At 36.1% G+C, this 18,949-nt stretch overlaps 2 protein-coding genes across 3 annotated transcripts in view; one reads left to right on the top strand and one right to left on the bottom strand.

The window, feature by feature from the left end:
• Positions 1-18,949, bottom strand: part of LOC120432344 (dipeptidase 1) — a 437,109-nt gene that overhangs the window by 305,500 nt on the left and 112,660 nt on the right. The window lies entirely within an intron of this gene.
• Positions 8,051-9,901, top strand: LOC120432343 (uncharacterized). Its single transcript, XM_052710018.1, has 2 exons — positions 8,051-9,711; positions 9,767-9,901. Exon 1 carries the CDS (start codon positions 8,051-8,053, stop codon positions 9,371-9,373), a length of 1,323 nt encoding a protein of 440 aa, XP_052565978.1. The 3' UTR covers positions 9,374-9,711; positions 9,767-9,901.

Genomic DNA, 18,949 nt, shown 5'->3' with positions numbered 1-18,949 from the left:
CAGTACGGCCCACACAATGATGTAAAACTTTGCGTGGTGTGCGTGAAGATCGACGTCGATCGTGACCTGCAAAAGGGTTTCGGAGCCAACAGATCCCAAACGGGTGTGCCAAAGTCGGAGAAATGGACAACCACTACATTTGCCAGCCGGGGAGCCAAAATTACTGCGTTGGAGTTCCAATCGAAGCTGGGAACCAAACCTGGACAAGTCTCAAATGCAACAGCGCCAGTGAGATCCAGAACACCAGCCTAACGTCGAACGGAATTCCTCAAGCAGCATTTGTTCCGTGCCAGAAGCAACCGTGCGCAGGTTTTGCGAGTTCAACAGTTTCTCACGCACCTTTCCCGTCCGAACTCACAGTGCCCCGAACTCAACTGCAACGAGCCTCGTCCGTCTTCACGCCAGAACAACAAATCAAGAAAGTAAACATGCCGAAAAGAACAACAACACAATCCTTGGCTTTAAGGTGGGCCTCATTTGCCCGCCCGAGGGAAAAAATCTGAACTTTTTTTCTTCCACTCGCAAAAACACTGCAATTTTTTCGAAAACCGCATTCCAAACATATAAGTCGGTGTAGCCAACATTCTAACGAAGACAATGATGTATAGCAATATATACGTTTTATATAAACTATTTGATTCTAGTACAAAATAAATGAAATTTTTAGAAAAATCGTCCATCAAAACTGGTCGCGACGACGACGACGACGACCAACCAAGCAGACACACACGGACACGGGTGGAAAGAGAGAACGAAAAATAACGGCAAAATTCGAATGATGTGCAATGCTGGCGAAAACAAAAGTTTCGGGATTATTATTTTACTGAGAATTATAAAGAGAATATTGGTAGAACCGACTTCTGAATAAACCGACCACATTGGAATCGGTTCCAGGGGTCCCCGGGGAATCCGGATCATGGTCAAATGGGAGATGGATTGCAAAAATAGTTGTGCTTGAAAGTGAAGAAAAACAAGCTCAATTTTGAAAAAGAATAATCATGGCATAATTCAGAATGGTGTTTCACTATATTGGCCACTTTGTAATCGATTCCTGGTGTCCCCAGGTAATCCGGATCATGACCAAAAGGAAGAATTTTTGAAATATTTCTGCTTGCAAAATGGAGATAAACAATCTCAAATTTGAAAAAGAATAATCATGGCATTGGCCAGAAAGACGATTGTCCGTATTGACCACTTTGTAATCGATTCCGGGTTTCCCCGGATAATCCGGATCATGGTCAAAAAGGAGATTCATTTCAAAAATAGTTGTACTTGAAAAATGGAGATAATAAATCTCAATTTCGGAAAAATAATTGTGACATTTTTTAGAATAGTGTTTGTCCGTATTGGCCATTTTGGCATCAATTCCAGGTGTCCCCGGGGAATCCGGAACATGGTAAAAAGGGAAAACTTGTTTCTAAATTAGTTGTGCTTGAAAAATGGCGGAAAACAATATCAATTTCGGAAAAGAATAATTGTGGCATTTTTCAGAGTAGTGTTTGTCCGTATTGGCCATTTTGGCATCGATTCCATGTGTCCCCGGGGAATCCGGAACGTGGTAAAAAGGGAAAACTTGCTTCTAAATTAGTTGTGCTTGAAAAATGGCGGAAAACAATATCAATTTCGGAAAAGAATAATTGTGACATTTTTTAGAATAGTGTTCGTCCGTATTTTCCATTTTGGCATCGATTCCATGTGTCCCGGGGAATCCGGAACACCATCAAAAGGAAAAACGTTTTGCAAAAATAGTTGTGCTTGAAAAATGTAGAAAAACAATCTAAATTTTAAAGAGAATATGATGGCATTTTTCAGATTGGTGTTTGTCCGTATTGGCCACTTTGGAATCGATTCCATGTGTCCCCGTGGAATCCGGATCATGGTCAAATGGGAGATTGATTGCAAAAATAGTTGTGCTTGAAAATGGAGCTAAACAAACTCAATTTTGAAAAAGAATAATCATGGCATAATTCAGAATGGTGTTTGACTATATTGGCCACTTTGTAATCGATTCCTGGTGTCCCCGGGTAATCCGGATCATGACCAAAAGGAAGAATTTTTGAAATATTTCTGCTTGCAAAATGGAGATAAACAATCTCAATTATGAAAAAGAACAAACATGGCATTGGCCAGAAAGACGATTGTCCGTATTGGCCACTTTGGAATCGATTCCATGTGTCCCCGGGGAATCCGGAACATGGTCAGAATAGTGTTTGACCGTATTGGCCATTTTGGCATCGATTCCATGTGTCCCCGGGTAATCCGGATCATGACCAAAAGGAAGAATTTTTGAAATATTTCTGCTCGCAAAATGGAGATAAACAATCGCAATTTTGAAATAGAATAAACATGGCATTGGCCAGAAAGACGATTGTCCGTATTGGCATCGATTCCATGTGTCCCCGGGGAATCCGTCAAATAAGAGATTCATTTCAAAAATAGTTGTATTTGAAAAATGGAGATAAAAGATCTCAATTTCGGAAAAGACTAATGTGCCGTATTGGCCACTTTGGAATCGGTCCCAGTTTTCCTGAGAAATTTGAATCATGTTCAAACGTGAGATTTTTTACGAAAATAGGCGTGCCTACAAATCAGCATTATTTTTAAAAGGATTATAGAGGATTTTATCAGAATGGTGTATCAGGCACATTGAATATAATAATATATTTTCAGTGCAACTTTTACATCACAAATCATTTATTGTAAAGAATATAAAGCCCTTTGTGATTTTTAACCAGGTGAATATTTTAAAATAATTTCCTTTTTCTAAAGTAATATTTAAAAAAATGGACGCACTTCCAAATGAACTTCAACCATTCTGCGTTATAATTCAAATATATGTTATCATATGATACATCTTGCATCATCATGATCCAGATTTCCAAGGGACACCTGGTACCAATTGCAAAGTAGCCAATATGGACAAACTCCATTCTGAAAATGCATCAATAATCCTTTGAGAAACTAATTTAGCGCCAATAATCTGCCAATTGCAAGCAGAACTATTTTCGCATAAAAATCTCCCATTTGCCCACTATCTTAAAAATGCCATCATATTCTCTTCAAAATTTAGATTGTTTCAAACACAACTGAGCAATTCTTTGAGATTTCGGTCATTCAATTTTTTTGTATTTTTAATCCGACTGAAACTTTTTTGGTGCCTTCGGATGCCCAAAGAAGCCATTTTGCATCATTAGTTTGTCTATATAATTTTCCATACAAATTTGGCAGCTATCCATACAAAAGTGGGTCTCGTGGCGCAGGGGTAGCGGCTTCGGCTGCCGATCCCGATGATGCTATGAGACGCGGGTTCGATTCCCGCCTTATCCACTGAGCTTCTATCGGATGGTGAAGTAAAACGTCGGTCCCGGTTTCTCCTGTCTCGTCAGAGGCGCTGGAGCAGAAATCCCACGTTAGAGGAAGGCCATGCCCCGGGGGGCGTAGTGCCAATAGTTTCGTTTTTTCCATACAAAAATGATATATGAAAATTCAAAAATCTGTACCTTTTGAAGTAATTTTTTGATCGATTTGGTGTCTTCGGCGAAGTTGCAGGTTATTATACATGGTAAAAAACTGTTTTAGTGGTTTTTAATTTTACTTTTTGTCACTAAAACTTGATTCGCAAAAAAAAACTTTTTTATTTTTTTTTAATTTTATGATATGTTGCCCACTTTTCAGAAATTTCCAGTATGGGCAAACAATCTTTGACCAACTTATGAATTTTTGAATCAACACTTTTTTTCCAAAAAATCGAAATATTGGTTGCAAAATATTTCTAACTTCATTTTTTGATGTGAAATTGAATTTGCAATCCAAAAGTAGTTTAGTGAAATTTTGATAATGAGGACATTTTTCAAGTTATAGCCATTTTTAAGTAACTTTTTTGAAAATAGTCGCAGTTATTCATGTTTATAAATTGGTGCCCATTTTGCCCACTTCTGAAAAAAATATTTTTGAAAAGTCGAGAAAATTATCTATATTTTGCTTTTTTGAACTTTGTTGATACGACCGTTAGTTGCTGAGATATTGTCATGCTAAGATTTATAAACAGGAAAATTGATGTTTTCTAAGTCTCACTCAAACAACCCACAATTTTATAATGTCGATATCTCATCAACGAATGGTCCGATTTGCAATGTTAAAACATGAAACATTCGTGAAATTTTCCAATTTTTAGAAAACAATATTTTCAATTTTTTTAATCAAGACTAACATTTTAAAAGGGCCAAAAATTCAATATAACGTAAGAAACGGGAAAACATGGATACTAATTTTAAAAAAATGAACAACTCTGACTATTTTCAAAACAGTTACTTCAAAATTACTATAACTTGAAAACGGTGAAACGGTGGTTTTCTAAAAATTGGAAAATTTCACGAATGTTTCATGTTTTAACATTGCAAATCGGACCATTCGTTGATGAGATATCGACATTATAAAATTGTGGGTTGTTTGAGTGAGACTTAGAAAACATCAATTTTCCTGTTTATAAATCTTAGCATGACAATATCTCAGCAACTAACGGTCGTATCAACAAAGTTCAAAAAAGCAAAATATAGATAATTTTCTCGACTTTTCAAAAATATTTTTTTCAGAAGTGGGCAAAATGGGCACCAATTTATAAACATGAATAACTGCGACTATTTTCAAAAAAGTTACTTAAAAATGACTATAACTTGAAAAATGTCCTCATTATCAAAATTTCACTAAACTACTTTTGGATTGCAAATTCAATTTCACATCAAAAAATGAAGTTAGAAATATTTTGCAACCAATATTTCGATTTTTTGGAAAAAAAGTGTTGATTCAAAAATTCATAAGTTGGTCAAAGATTGTTTGCCCATACTGGAAATTTCTGAAAAGTGGGCAACATATCATAAAATTAAAAAAAAATAAAAAAGTTTTTTTTTGCGAATCAAGTTTTAGTGACAAAAAGTAAAATTAAAAACCACTAAAACAGTTTTTTACCATGTATAATAACCTGCAACTTCGCCGAAGACACCAAATCGATCAAAAAATTACTTCAAAAGGTACAGATTTTTGAATTTTCATATATCATTTTTGTATGGAAAAAACGAAACTATTGGCACTACGCCCCCCGGGGCATGGCCTTCCTCTAACGTGGGATTTCTGCTCCAGCGCCTCTGACGAGACAGGAGAAACCGGGACCGACGTTTTACTTCACCATCCGATAGAAGCTCAGTGGATAAGGCGGGAATCGAACCCGCGTCTCATAGCATCATCGGGATCGGCAGCCGAAGCCGCTACCCCTGCGCCACGAGACCCACTTTTGTATGGATAGCTGCCAAATTTGTATGGAAAATTATATAGACAAACTAATGATGCAAAATGGCTTCTTTGGGCATCCGAAGGCACCAAAAAAGTTTCAGTCGGATTAAAAATACAAAAAAATTGAATGACCGAAATCTCAAAGAATTGCTCAGTTGTGTTTGAAACAATCTAAATTTTGAAGAGAATATGATGGCATTTTTAAGATAGTGGGCAAATGGGAGATTTTTATGCGAAAATAGTTCTGCTTGCAATTGGCAGATTATTGGCGCTAAATTAGTTTCTCAAAGGATTATTGATGCATTTTCAGAATGGAGTTTGTCCATATTGGCTACTTTGCAATTGGTACCAGGTGTCCCTTGGAAATCTGGATCATGATGATGCAAGATGTATCATATGATAACATATATTTGAATTATAACGCAGAATGGTTGAAGTTCATTTGGAAGTGCGTCCATTTTTTTAAATATTACTTTAGAAAAAGGAAATTATTTTAAAATATTCACCTGGTTAAAAATCACAAAGGGCTTTATATTCTTTACAATAAATGATTTGTGATGTAAAAGTTGCACTGAAAATATATTATTATATTCAATGTGCCTGATACACCATTCTGATAAAATCCTCTATAATCCTTTTAAAAATAATGCTGATTTGTAGGCACGCCTATTTTCGTAAAAAATCTCACGTTTGAACATGATTCAAATTTCTCAGGAAAACTGGGACCGATTCCAAAGTGGCCAATACGGCACATTAGTCTTTTCCGAAATTGAGATCTTTTATCTCCATTTTTCAAATACAACTATTTTTGAAATGAATCTCTTATTTGACGGATTCCCCGGGGACACATGGAATCGATGCCAATACGGACAATCGTCTTTCTGGCCAATGCCATGTTTATTCTATTTCAAAATTGCGATTGTTTATCTCCATTTTGCGAGCAGAAATATTTCAAAAATTCTTCCTTTTGGTCATGATCCGGATTACCCGGGGACACATGGAATCGATGCCAAAATGGCCAATACGGTCAAACACTATTCTGACCATGTTCCGGATTCCCCGGGGACACATGGAATCGATTCCAAAGTGGCCAATACGGACAATCGTCTTTCTGGCCAATGCCATGTTTGTTCTTTTTCATAATTGAGATTGTTTATCTCCATTTTGCAAGCAGAAATATTTCAAAAATTCTTCCTTTTGGTCATGATCCGGATTACCCGGGGACACCAGGAATCGATTACAAAGTGGCCAATATAGTCAAACACCATTCTGAATTATGCCATGATTATTCTTTTTCAAAATTGAGTTTGTTTAGCTCCATTTTCAAGCACAACTATTTTTGCAATCAATCTCCCATTTGACCATGATCCGGATTCCACGGGGACACATGGAATCGATTCCAAAGTGGCCAATACGGACAAACACCAATCTGAAAAATGCCATCATATTCTCTTTAAAATTTAGATTGTTTTTCTACATTTTTCAAGCACAACTATTTTTGCAAAACGTTTTTCCTTTTGATGGTGTTCCGGATTCCCCGGGACACATGGAATCGATGCCAAAATGGAAAATACGGACGAACACTATTCTAAAAAATGTCACAATTATTCTTTTCCGAAATTGATATTGTTTTCCGCCATTTTTCAAGCACAACTAATTTAGAAGCAAGTTTTCCCTTTTTACCACGTTCCGGATTCCCCGGGGACACATGGAATCGATGCCAAAATGGCCAATACGGACAAACACTACTCTGAAAAATGCCACAATTATTCTTTTCCGAAATTGATATTGTTTTCCGCCATTTTTCAAGCACAACTAATTTAGAAACAAGTTTTCCCTTTTTACCATGTTCCGGATTCCCCGGGGACACCTGGAATTGATGCCAAAATGGCCAATACGGACAAACACTATTCTAAAAAATGTCACAATTATTTTTCCGAAATTGAGATTTATTATCTCCATTTTTCAAGTACAACTATTTTTGAAATGAATCTCCTTTTTGACCATGATCCGGATTATCCGGGGAAACCCGGAATCGATTACAAAGTGGTCAATACGGACAATCGTCTTTCTGGCCAATGCCATGATTATTCTTTTTCAAATTTGAGATTGTTTATCTCCATTTTGCAAGCAGAAATATTTCAAAAATTCTTCCTTTTGGTCATGATCCGGATTACCTGGGGACACCAGGAATCGATTACAAAGTGGCCAATATAGTGAAACACCATTCTGAATTATGCCATGATTATTCTTTTTCAAAATTGAGCTTGTTTTTCTTCACTTTCAAGCACAACTATTTTTGCAATCCATCTCCCATTTGACCATGATCCGGATTCCCCGGGGACCCCTGGAACCGATTCCAATGTGGTCGGTTTATTCAGAAGTCGGTTCTACCAATATTCTCTTTATAATTCTCAGTAAAATAATAATCCCGAAACTTTTGTTTTCGCCAGCATTGCACATCATTCGAATTTTGCCGTTATTTTTCGTTCTCTCTTTCCACCCGTGTCCGTGTGTGTCTGCTTGGTTGGTCGTCGTCGTCGTCGTCGCGACCAGTTTTGATGGACGATTTTTCTAAAAATTTCATTTATTTTGTACTAGAATCAAATAGTTTATATAAAACGTATATATTGCTATACATCATTGTCTTCGTTAGAATGTTGGCTACACCGACTTATATGTTTGGAATGCGGTTTTCGAAAAAATTGCAGTGTTTTTGCGAGTGGAAGAAAAAAAGTTCAGATTTTTTCCCTCGGGCGGGCAAATGAGGCCCACCTTAAGCGAAACTCTCCGGGCACTAGATGAAGAACTGCGCGAACTGCAAGAAGAGCGCGCTCGGAGTAAACTCTCGCTCAGACTCGAGCTAACCCGCATTGATGAAAAATACAGCATTCTGGAAAAGACCACAAGTATTCGCGAACCTGCACAGCGAACTGGTGGCCAAAAACAGGACTCGGAACACCCCGCGCTGCTGCCCGATTCTATTTTCTTCGGGAAGAAGCTGAACGACCAACTTGTCGTTCCCACCTCCATCCCAAGCAATCGTACCACAACGAGAACACCTAGTCGCACCCTCGGCGACACCTGCACCACACGAGTACCAGATGAAGACTCGTGCACATCTGATCTGTCGGGCCTTTCCGAATGTGGTGCTCACAATCGGACTGCCGCCTTAGCCAAGATTCTACCACAGCAAGCCAACTACTATGCGTTGGCCACCGAACCAGCCACGTTCCAATCTTCTAGTGTGAGACAAACGATCACCTCGGAGGACACCAACACACGCTCTTTGCTCGGTGGGAAAGATGTAAACAAAACACACGCATTGGTGCCGATCCGGTCTCACAACAACTTACAAACGAGACAGCTCGAGACAACAGACCAGCTCGAGCAATACGCGCAGTCCATGGAGTCTATTCGTCATTTGCTGACCAAGCCGACCGGCCAATCCGGGAACTGCCGTAATATGTACCTGCCCAAGATTCGACGAAAGCCTGAAGGAAGTGCCACATTCGCGTTATTTGGAGGGCGTAAACGAGATGTATCCAGTTTGCTGAACAAGCGCACCCATCAACTGCAATCAGGTCAAGTGATACAGCTGCCCTTTGAACCCTGCTGGGATGCTGGACTGTTTACCAACACAATGGAAGGTGTGTATGTGCTGGCGCTGGTCAACAACGACCACCTGATGCTGCGAGATCGCCTACTCAACCACCACCACCGATCTTTCTTTCTGCAAGAGCGATCGGCCAGCTTCAGTTCTACACACTTTCCGCAGTGTGGTAGTGATGAACACTCGGGACTAGTGAGTGCCAACTCAGAGCTACCGATGAAGCGAAGTGGATTCTCGTCGATACATGTACACGACGGTCAACAACAGTGCAAGGGAGGTATTCACCAGAGGAAGTATTTCCATCGCAGAATTGCCCGGAATAGTGGACCTTTCTGGACGTTCGGAGCGATCGAGAGAAAACCGACCTGGCGTCGATTTACCTGGGGGGAGTGTTACGCGTGGAAAAGCGCTAAACGCACCTCACGTCTTTACCGGCGCATACCCGTTGGCAATCGTGTTGTCAGAAGATACTGACATTTAATCGAAAGTCATCTCGCGAGGGCTCTTTGCCGGTGATCAACCAGAGTCACGAGTAGAAGTGCACTTTGTGCACGAACAAATATATTTCGCGATTAATTTTAGTGAATACTGAATTTAAGTCCCATCTGGGCACCCCGTGAAGCAATAGTAAGTTTCACTAGAATGTTTAATTTAGAAGTTCTTAACATGATAATTTCTCCTCCCTTAGCATTTCTTACAATGCAAGTCTAACCTAGAATCATTTAGATTTGCCATCAGCATGCATGTGCTCATGCAACTCCCAAATCGTCTTTTTGGAAAAAAAGAACATCTTTTGTATCGAGTTACTAAACGTAAGTTTGGATTTTTCTAAAACGATAAATAGTTAATCTTAATCTGTATTCTTAGGCAATTTGTAACTAGCCGTTTAAAACCAGCTCAAATCGCCAAATACAAACCTAGTTAAGCAAAAACTGAGCGTATTTCTTCGGTGGTTACAAATACGGAAAAATCCTCGATCCCGTTGCCAGCAAGGGCAACAACTATTTTTATTTTTTTTTATTTTTTGATATTTTTTAGAAGACATCAAATGTCAACTGTTCAGAAATTTCCAGAATGGGCAAAAAATCTTTGATCGAGTTATGATTTTTTGAATCCATACAATCAAAAAAAATCGAAATATTGGTCGCAAAAATTTTTCAATTTCATTTTTTATGTAAAATCGAAATTGCAATCAAAAAGTACTTTATTGAAATTTTGATAAAGTGCACCGTTTTCAAGTTAAAGCCATTTTTAGGTAACTTTTTTGAAAATAAGTGGGTAATTCTCCGCCAACTCACACAGCAGTTGCCCCGACCCCTCTTCGATTTGAGTGAAACTTTGTCCTAAGAGGTAACTTTTGTCCCTGATCACGAATTCGAGGTCCGTTTTTTGATATCTCGTGACGGAGGGGCGGTACGACCCCTTCCATTTTTGAACATGCGAAAAAAGAGGTGTTTTTCAATAATTTGCAGTCTGAAACGGTGATGAGATAGAAATTTGGTGTCAAAGGGACTTTTATGTAAAATTAGACGCTCGATTTGATGGCGTACTCAGAATTCCGGAAAAACGTATTTTCTATCGAAAAAAAACACTAAAGAAGTTTTAAAAATTCTCCCATTTTCCGTTACTCGACTGTAAAAAATTTTGGAACATGTCATTTTATGGGAAATTTAATTTTTTTTTTTCGTATCTACATTGACCCAGAAAGGTCATTTGTTTTATTTAGAACAACATTTTTCATTTTAAAGTTTCGTGTTTTTTCTAACTTTGCAGGGTTATTTTTTAGAGTGTAACAATTGTTCTACAAAGTTGTAGAGCAGACAATTACAAAAAAAATTGATATATAGACACATGGGGTTTGCTTATAAACATTACGAGTTATCGCGATTTTACGAAAAAAAGTTTTGAAAAAGTTGGTCGTCATCGATCGTGGCTGTTCATGGTCACCCGCGACAGACACGGACGACGAAACAAAGAGAAACGCAAAAAGTAACTTTTTCAAAACTTTTTTTCGTAAAATCACGATAACTCGTGATGTTTATGAGCAAACCCCTTATGTCTATATATCAAATTTTTTGTAATTGTCTGCTCTACAACTTTGTACAACATTGTTAGCTGAGATATCGACATTAGAAAATTGTGGGTTGTTTGGGTGAGACTTAGAAATCATAAATTTTCCTGTTTTTAAACCTTTGCATGGCAATATGTCAGCAACTAAGGATCGTATCAACAAAGTTCAAAAAAGCAAAATAAATAGAATTTCCGCAGCTGTGCACAAATTTAAAAAAAAATTAAAAATTGTGACTTTTTTCAAAAAAGATACCTAAAAATGACTATTACTTGAAAACGTTGCACTTTATGAAAATTTCACTAAAGTACTTTTTGATTGCAAATTCGATTTTACATTTTTTATAACGGTTATTGTTATCATAACAAAATTTGTTATGATTCTGATATTGGTTGAAAGCCAAAACAACTTTGAAATAACATATTTTGTTATGAAAAAACAACTCCAAATGTTATTGGGATGATCGGATTAGTTGTTAAAAAAAAACAAAAAATAATAACAAAACATTGTTTGAAGATTAACTAAGACTAGTCCAATAACAAAAAATTCAAATCGACGAATAACAAACCTTGTTATAAATAACATAAAATGTTATTGGTCTAGTATTTCCAAATATCAAAAAAATGTTATTTCCAAGTTATTTCCGTCTGCTCGGGTATGTTGAAAAGTGGTTTTTGCATCGTTGTCAAAAGTAACTAAAATTTGTTATTTTAAGTTTGTTTCTTGGATTCAAGTAAATCCCTGCAACTTTTTCCATTGCATAAAATGTCATGAGCCTTCGGAATGTCTTTCTCAACCCGGTCGCATCTGCAAGTGCACTTTCACTTGTCGCGGTGGAAAATAAAGAAAACTCTCACAGAATCACGAGAATCACGTGTAGTTGCGCATCGAGGCGTTCACCCTCGCCGTTTGACTTACCATCCAAGGAGCTGTTCTATATTTTTCCACGTGCCACTAAAACTCAAAGATGCCATTTGCGCTGGTGGTGGCACACTTGTGCATTTTTCTCGAAAATTGTACTCATTGCACATGAAGAACGAGTGCATACTTCCGGGGGTTAAAAATTCCATCCTGAGGAAAAATTGTGCGTCTTTTTCTAATTGTGTAGGGAAACGTTATGTAGGATACAGAGAAAAAAAAACTCTTCAAAATGTTGGCTTTTGTGCGAGGAGTGCCAATGAGAATGATTAAACATGGCAGCTGGGTCGCTATTCATGAAAACATCAGCAGAGTTTTCAAAACGTTGGAAAAACGATGATCCACTACCGTTTAGGAGGAAAACTAGGTCACAATTTGCGTCAAGTTCTCGGTTGAAGTATCGAAAAAAAATTTGCCATCACTTCTTGAAATGCACAAATAAAACTTAAATCGACACCGAAATTCTTAAATCAACAAAAGACTGCTGGCTGCTGGCTGCTGTTCTTGGCTTCCCAACATGACTTGATGTGGTTTTATGGGGCTGAAATTGCTCCCTTCCAGCCGTTCAGTCAATGTTTTCCTTCGTCTCGGTGGCCATTCACACCACACACTCGAGCGGCGGCAGCGTTCCAAGAGTCGAGTTTATAAGTGTTGGCAAAGTACCTTTTTATTGTACGGCAGAATGGTGCCAAACCCCCACAAAACCCGATCCCGAAGCCCAGCTCTCCGACGAACACCAACCGGCCAGCGAAAGGTAACAAGTCGGAAAATTTTTTATCACCTCGTCTTCTCGCAGCCAACTCACTTGCCCCACCCCCAGCATCAGCTTCCAAAGGGGTGGTGGGAGCTTAGAGCTCATGTGCAGACAGCGCACTAACGAGCATATTTGGATGTGTGCCGTTCTGGGTGAACAAAAAAAAAGCTCTCTTTATTTTGCACGGTTTTTTTAACGTTCGTTCAACGTGCCAACTCATCATACCTTATTGACTTGGGATTGCCCCGGTTTTCGTAGGATTAGCTTGGAAAGTGAAAAGACTGAGTTGCACGTTCGGAATTTTTCATCATTATTTTTTCGAAAAAAATGCTGATGACTGTCTTATTTTCATCAAAATTTCGAAAATCGTACGATTATTTTTTGATGTTTGCTCCAATGCTTTAAATAAAAGTAGTCAAGAAGGCGTAGATTGCGCGACAGTATTTTGGTGTCTTGGACAAAGTGGCTTAGACTGACACGTTCAACACTTACTAGAAGAACAAATCCAAAAAACATTCTTCATAATTAAGAATCATCAATTAATCACTCTTATTTTCAACCAAGCTCGGTGTTTACCAAATCTATTCTAATCTAACACAAACGCAGCCAGTCTGATGAAATCACTCTGTAAAGTTTTGTGATTAGATTACGCCCCAATCACTTTTCTTGTCATTGCAGTACATCCGAGAATACCCGAACATGTATTGCAAAAGTTAAAACGGCCAGCCCTACTGCGTTTACCGCATAGAGGATTCTGAGAACGAATCACATTTAACAGAATCTACAGGGGAAGAAGGATGTGTGGACATACCGTACCAAACGCTCCTGTTTATATGTGTTTTGTAGGATGTGTGTAGGGTAAAATAATGTGTTTTTATATAATTAGTGCAAAACTATGATCGTTTAATAAAATTCCTCCACTAATTTATAATAACCACTCACCTCATGCACACAAAAAGCAAAACAAAAGAAATGAAAATTAACACCCCAAGCTCAATGTTTGATACATCTCCAAATCTAAACCATTTCCCGGGCAGACGGTAATAACAAAATTCATGCCATTTCAATAACAAATACTGTTAAAATAACAGAAATTGTTATGGAATCTTCTTGAAAAATCCATTTTTGCATAAGGGTATAATAACAGTTTATGTTATCATAACAAAATTTGTTATTGGTCTGATATTGGTTGAAACCCAAAACAACTTTGGAATAACATTTCTGGTTATGGAAGAATATCTCCAAATTTTATTGGGATGATCGGATTATTTGTTAAAATAACAAAAAATAATAACAAAGATTTGTTCGAAGAATAACTCAAAATGTTATTAGTCTGTTATTACAATAACAATCCAATAACAACAAAAAATCATAACGACGAATAACAAATCTTGTTATAAATAACAGAAAATGTTATTGGCCTAGTATTTTCAAATAACAAAAAATGTTATTCCCAAGTTATTTCCGTCTGCTCGGGTTTCCGAAAAAAATCTATTTCAATACTTGTCTTTGACCGGATTTTTTTTTCCAAATTTAGGCATTTCTAGTGGAGTTGAGAAGAAGTGTCAACAAAGTGTGTACACCTCTTGGGCACTATATACATTCAAAGGATTGAAAGTTCGACAAAAAAATCAATCTCATGCCGAACATTTAGCCACAAAAAGCATATGAAAAGATGTATACATTTCGGAATTTCAATGAAAATTATGTTATTTTTTTTATAAATCATCATAATTTGGGGGTCCAAACCCAAAATAGTAATCCTTAATCAATCAGGTTTTTAAAAATTTAAAAAGATTGAACTTGTTGAAAGTATTATTACTAAATATTTTTACAACTAGTTGAAACTAATTTACAAAACATTGTTTTATGTTTCAAAGGCATTAACTAGATCCGTTTTTGGTGATCGATTTTACGTGTAAAAATAGGTTGATAACCAAAATTACGCCAAATCCATGCAAGGGAACTCATCGGCTACGAGGTTTTGGCCTAGTATGGAAATCTGTTAAAAAAATTGATTTGAGTTTTCAATTTTCAATCAAAGTAGGCGTCTTTGAAGTTTAAAGCATAGCCCTAGTGGAAATTTTAACAAAATATGAAACTTTCACACAGGGTTTTATGCTTTGATTGATAATTTAAAATTAAAAAAATATTGATTTTCATACAAGGCCACAAACCTTTGCAATTAGAATTGAGCATCAAATTGTCAGATCGATCTGTAAAGCTTCAGACACAACGGATCACCCTACTGAGACATTTATATATGTCTTCATTAGGGATGAGGACTTATTTCTTTTAATGTAGGTAGTCATTTTTAGGATTTGTGAAAATGGAACTGAAATCTGTTTAAAAAATGTGTTAGGAGGCCATTTGCAGAATTATAAAAAAAGTTCTTCGGACAAAATGTAAACAAAACAAAAAAATGTACTTAATAAAAATATAAATTGTGTTTATGTGGTGGTCAGATTCCCGAGTAGGGTACCGTAACAAAACGGTAAATATCAGTTATTGTTTTGTTTGTATCAAAATTATAACCGAATCCATTATTTTGAGATCTAAGCACAGAAAAAATGCTAGTACTCAAAGCCGTACCTTGGGTCCACGGCGCCCTTTACAAAGCATCAATTTGGTGCCCCTCCCAAATTTACAATTATTTTGATGAACTGATATTAATTTTGAATGACTGCTTCGTTATGAGTTTTGATTTTATAACTGCAATTCAGATTGCAGAAACACAGTTATTTTATGTTTTATTTTTCAAATCATATGGTAATATTTTCTCAGACTTAAAACAGGCTCATTTTTTTCTCAGATTTTATAAAATCGATGTTGTTAGCAGGTTTTTTTTTTTTTAATTTTTTTTTTCAGATAAAAGCACTTTATTAAATGCTCAATCTTTATAAATTTTGCTATAAATTGCTAGCTAATTTTATGTTCCTAAACCTGCATAATTTGATCTGATCTAGTATTAATTTGATTTTAAAATTAAAGAACTTTCCAAGATATGTAAAATAATTAGTTGATTTGGCTTTGGATTAAATATCGTTAATTACAACGAAAAATATCTTCTTCAAAATTTAAAAAAATAATAATTAAGTATAATTTTTCAACAAGCAGCGGCAGAACAAAATTTCGTCAAAATCAATTCAGGCCTATGCAAACATTGTTTGAAGTTTATGTCTCTCGACTCTGACCAAAAAAATAAATATATTAAAAAATGATATAACAGGCCACAGGTCCAAATCTTCAACTTTCTAAAATGAGCAACTCTCTACGAAATCGGCCGATTTCGACCATTTTTATTTTTTGTATTTTTTTTTGACTTAAACTTTGTGGGGGCCTTCCATATGACCAAATAAGCTATTTTGCGTCATTGGTTCACCCTTACAAGTCTCCATACAATTTTGGCTGCTGTCCATACAAAAATGGTATGTAAATATTTATACAGCTGTAACTTTTGAGTGAATTTTCTGATCAATTCTGATCGGCAAAGTTGTAGGTATTGTTGAGGACTTTTGAGAAAAAATAGGTACACGGAAATTTTTTTTGCAGATTTTTTTATCAACTTTTTTTTCACTAAAACTCAATTTCCCAAAATACGTATTTTTGATTTTCGAGATTTTTTGATATGTTTTAGGGGACAAAAATCCGCAACTTTTGAGCCATAGAGAACCATAGTCAAAAAATCTGCCGCCGAGTATAAATTTTTGAAAAAACAGTGATTTTTGGAAAAAATCAAAGTTTTATGGAAAAACAAGTCTAACATAATTTTTTAATGCAAAAGGGGAAATCTCCGCCAACTCACACAGCAGTTGCCCCGACCCCTCTTCGATTTGCGTGAAACTTTGTCCTAAGGGGTAACTTTTGTCCCTGATCACGAATCCGAGGTCCGTTGTTTGATATCTCGTGACGGAGGGGCGGTACGACCCCTTCCATTTTTGAACATGTGAAAAAAGAGGTGTTTTACAATAATTTGCAGCCTGAAACGGTGATGAGATAGAAAATTGGTGTCAAAGGGACTTTTGTGTAAAATTAGACGCATGATTTGATAGTGTACTCAGAATTCCGAAAAAAAAAACGTATTTTGAATTGAAAAAAACACTAAAAAAGTTTTAAAAATTCTCCCATTTTCCGTTACTTGACTGTAAAAATTTTTGGAACATGTCATTTTATGGGAAATTTAATGTACTTTTCGAATCTACATTGTCCCAGAAGGGTCATTTTTTCATTTAGAACAAAATTTTTCATTTTAAAATTTCGTGTTTTTTTCTAACTATGCAGGGTTATTTTTTAGAGTGTAACAATGTTCTACAAAGTTGTAAAGCAGACAATAACAAAAATTTTGATATATATACATAAGGAGTTTGCTTATAAACATCACGAGTTATCGCGATTTTACGAAAAAAAGTTTTGAAAAAGTTGGTCGTCATCGATCATGGCCGTTTATGGTCACCCGCGACAGACACGGACGACGAAACAAAGAGAAACGCAAAAAGTAACTTTTTCAAAACTTTTTTTCGTAAAATCGCGATAACTCGTGATGTTTATGAGCAAACCCCTTATGTCTATATATCAAAAATTTTGTAATTGTCTGCTCTACAACTCCATAGAACATTGTTACACTCTAAAAAATAACCCTGCAAAGTTAGAAAAAACACGAAATTTTAAAATGAAAAATTTTGTTCTGAATGAAAAAATGACCCTTCTAGGACAATGAAGATTCGAAAAGAACATTAAATTTCCCATAAAATGACATGTTCCAAAATTTTTTACAGTCGAGTAACGGAAAATGGGAGAATTTTTAAAACTTTTTTAGTGTTTTTTTCGATGAAAAATACGTTTATTCGGAATTCTGAGTACGCCATCAAATCGAGCGTCTAATTTTACATAAAAGTCCCTTTGACACCAAATTTCTATCTCATCAACGTTTCAGGCTGCAAATTATTGAAAAAACACCTCTTTTTTCGCATGTTCAAAAATGGAAGGGGTCGTACCGCCCCTCCGTCACGAGATATCAAAAAAAGGACCTCGGATTCGTGATCAGGGACAAAAGTTACCCCTTAGGACAAAGTTTCACGCAAATCGAAGAGGGGTCGGGGCAACTTTTCCTGATTTCGTGTGAGTTGGTAGAGAATTACCCAAAATTAAATTTGCAATCGAAAAGTACGTTACAGATTTTTTGATAAAGGGCTCCAAACATTGAGTACTACGCCCATTTTAAATGCTAGTCTTGATTTAAAAAAAATCAAACTTTTTTTTTCGAAAGGATCGGAAAATTTCACGAATTTTTCATGTATTAAAATTGAAAATCGGACCATTATTTGCTGAGATATGGTCATCAGAAAATGGTGGGTTGTTTTGGTGAGATTAAGAAAACTTCAATTTTCGTGTTTCTTTTTCTTAAAGCGGCTCTATCTCAGCAACCCGAGATCCAATCTTCAATGTCTCTTAGACAATTGAAAGCAAATTTTCTGAACTTTTTAAAAAAAAATATTGTTAGAACCGGTCACACATGATCACTATTTTTAAAAATTGAAAAACTGCAAATATTGCGCTAAAATCAAACTTTCGGTGGCTATATCTTGAAAACTAATCCCTTTATCAAAAAATCGGTGAAGTACTTTTCGATTTCCAAAAATCACTATTTAAAAAAAATCATACTCGGCGGCAGATTTTTTGACCATGTTTCTCTATGGCTCAAAAGTTGCGGATTTTTGTCCCCTAAAACATATCAAAAAATCTAGAAAATAAAAAAATACATATTTTGGGAAATTGAGTTTCAGTGAAAAAAAAGTTGATTAAAAAATCTGCAATTTTTTTTCCGTGTACCTATTTTTTTCTCAAAAGTCCTCAACAATACCTACAACTTTGCCGAAGACACCACATTGATCAGAAAATTCACTCAAAAGTTACAGCTGTTTGAATATTTACATACCATTTTTGTTTGGACAGCAGCCAAAATTGTATGGAGACTTGTATGGACGAACCAATGACGCAAAATAGCCTATTTGGTCATATGGAAGGCTCCCACAAAGTTTAAGTCAAATAAAAAAAATACAAATAAAATCCATTTCCGGTTTTGGTAGAGAATTGTTCAAATAAACTTTTATTTCTGAATAAATAAATTTAGTTATAGTTATTATTTTGAATCAATTAAATTTCAGAATTGTATACGCCTGCCATGGGATTCGAACCAGGATTGTGAGTCCACCTGGTGAGGTAATTGAAATTGTAATTTACTATTTTTCTGTTTTTCTTTTTTTTTCAAACAGTTTGAAGAGATTTGTTCTTAAATTATCTAATCAAACTT

Source organism: Culex pipiens, chromosome 3 (genome assembly GCF_016801865.2).
Source record: "Culex pipiens pallens isolate TS chromosome 3, TS_CPP_V2, whole genome shotgun sequence".
Lineage (NCBI taxonomy): Eukaryota > Metazoa > Arthropoda > Insecta > Diptera > Culicidae > Culex > Culex pipiens.
Note: the sequence above shows the minus strand (reverse complement) of the source record. Positions and strands in the feature narration are given on the sequence as shown.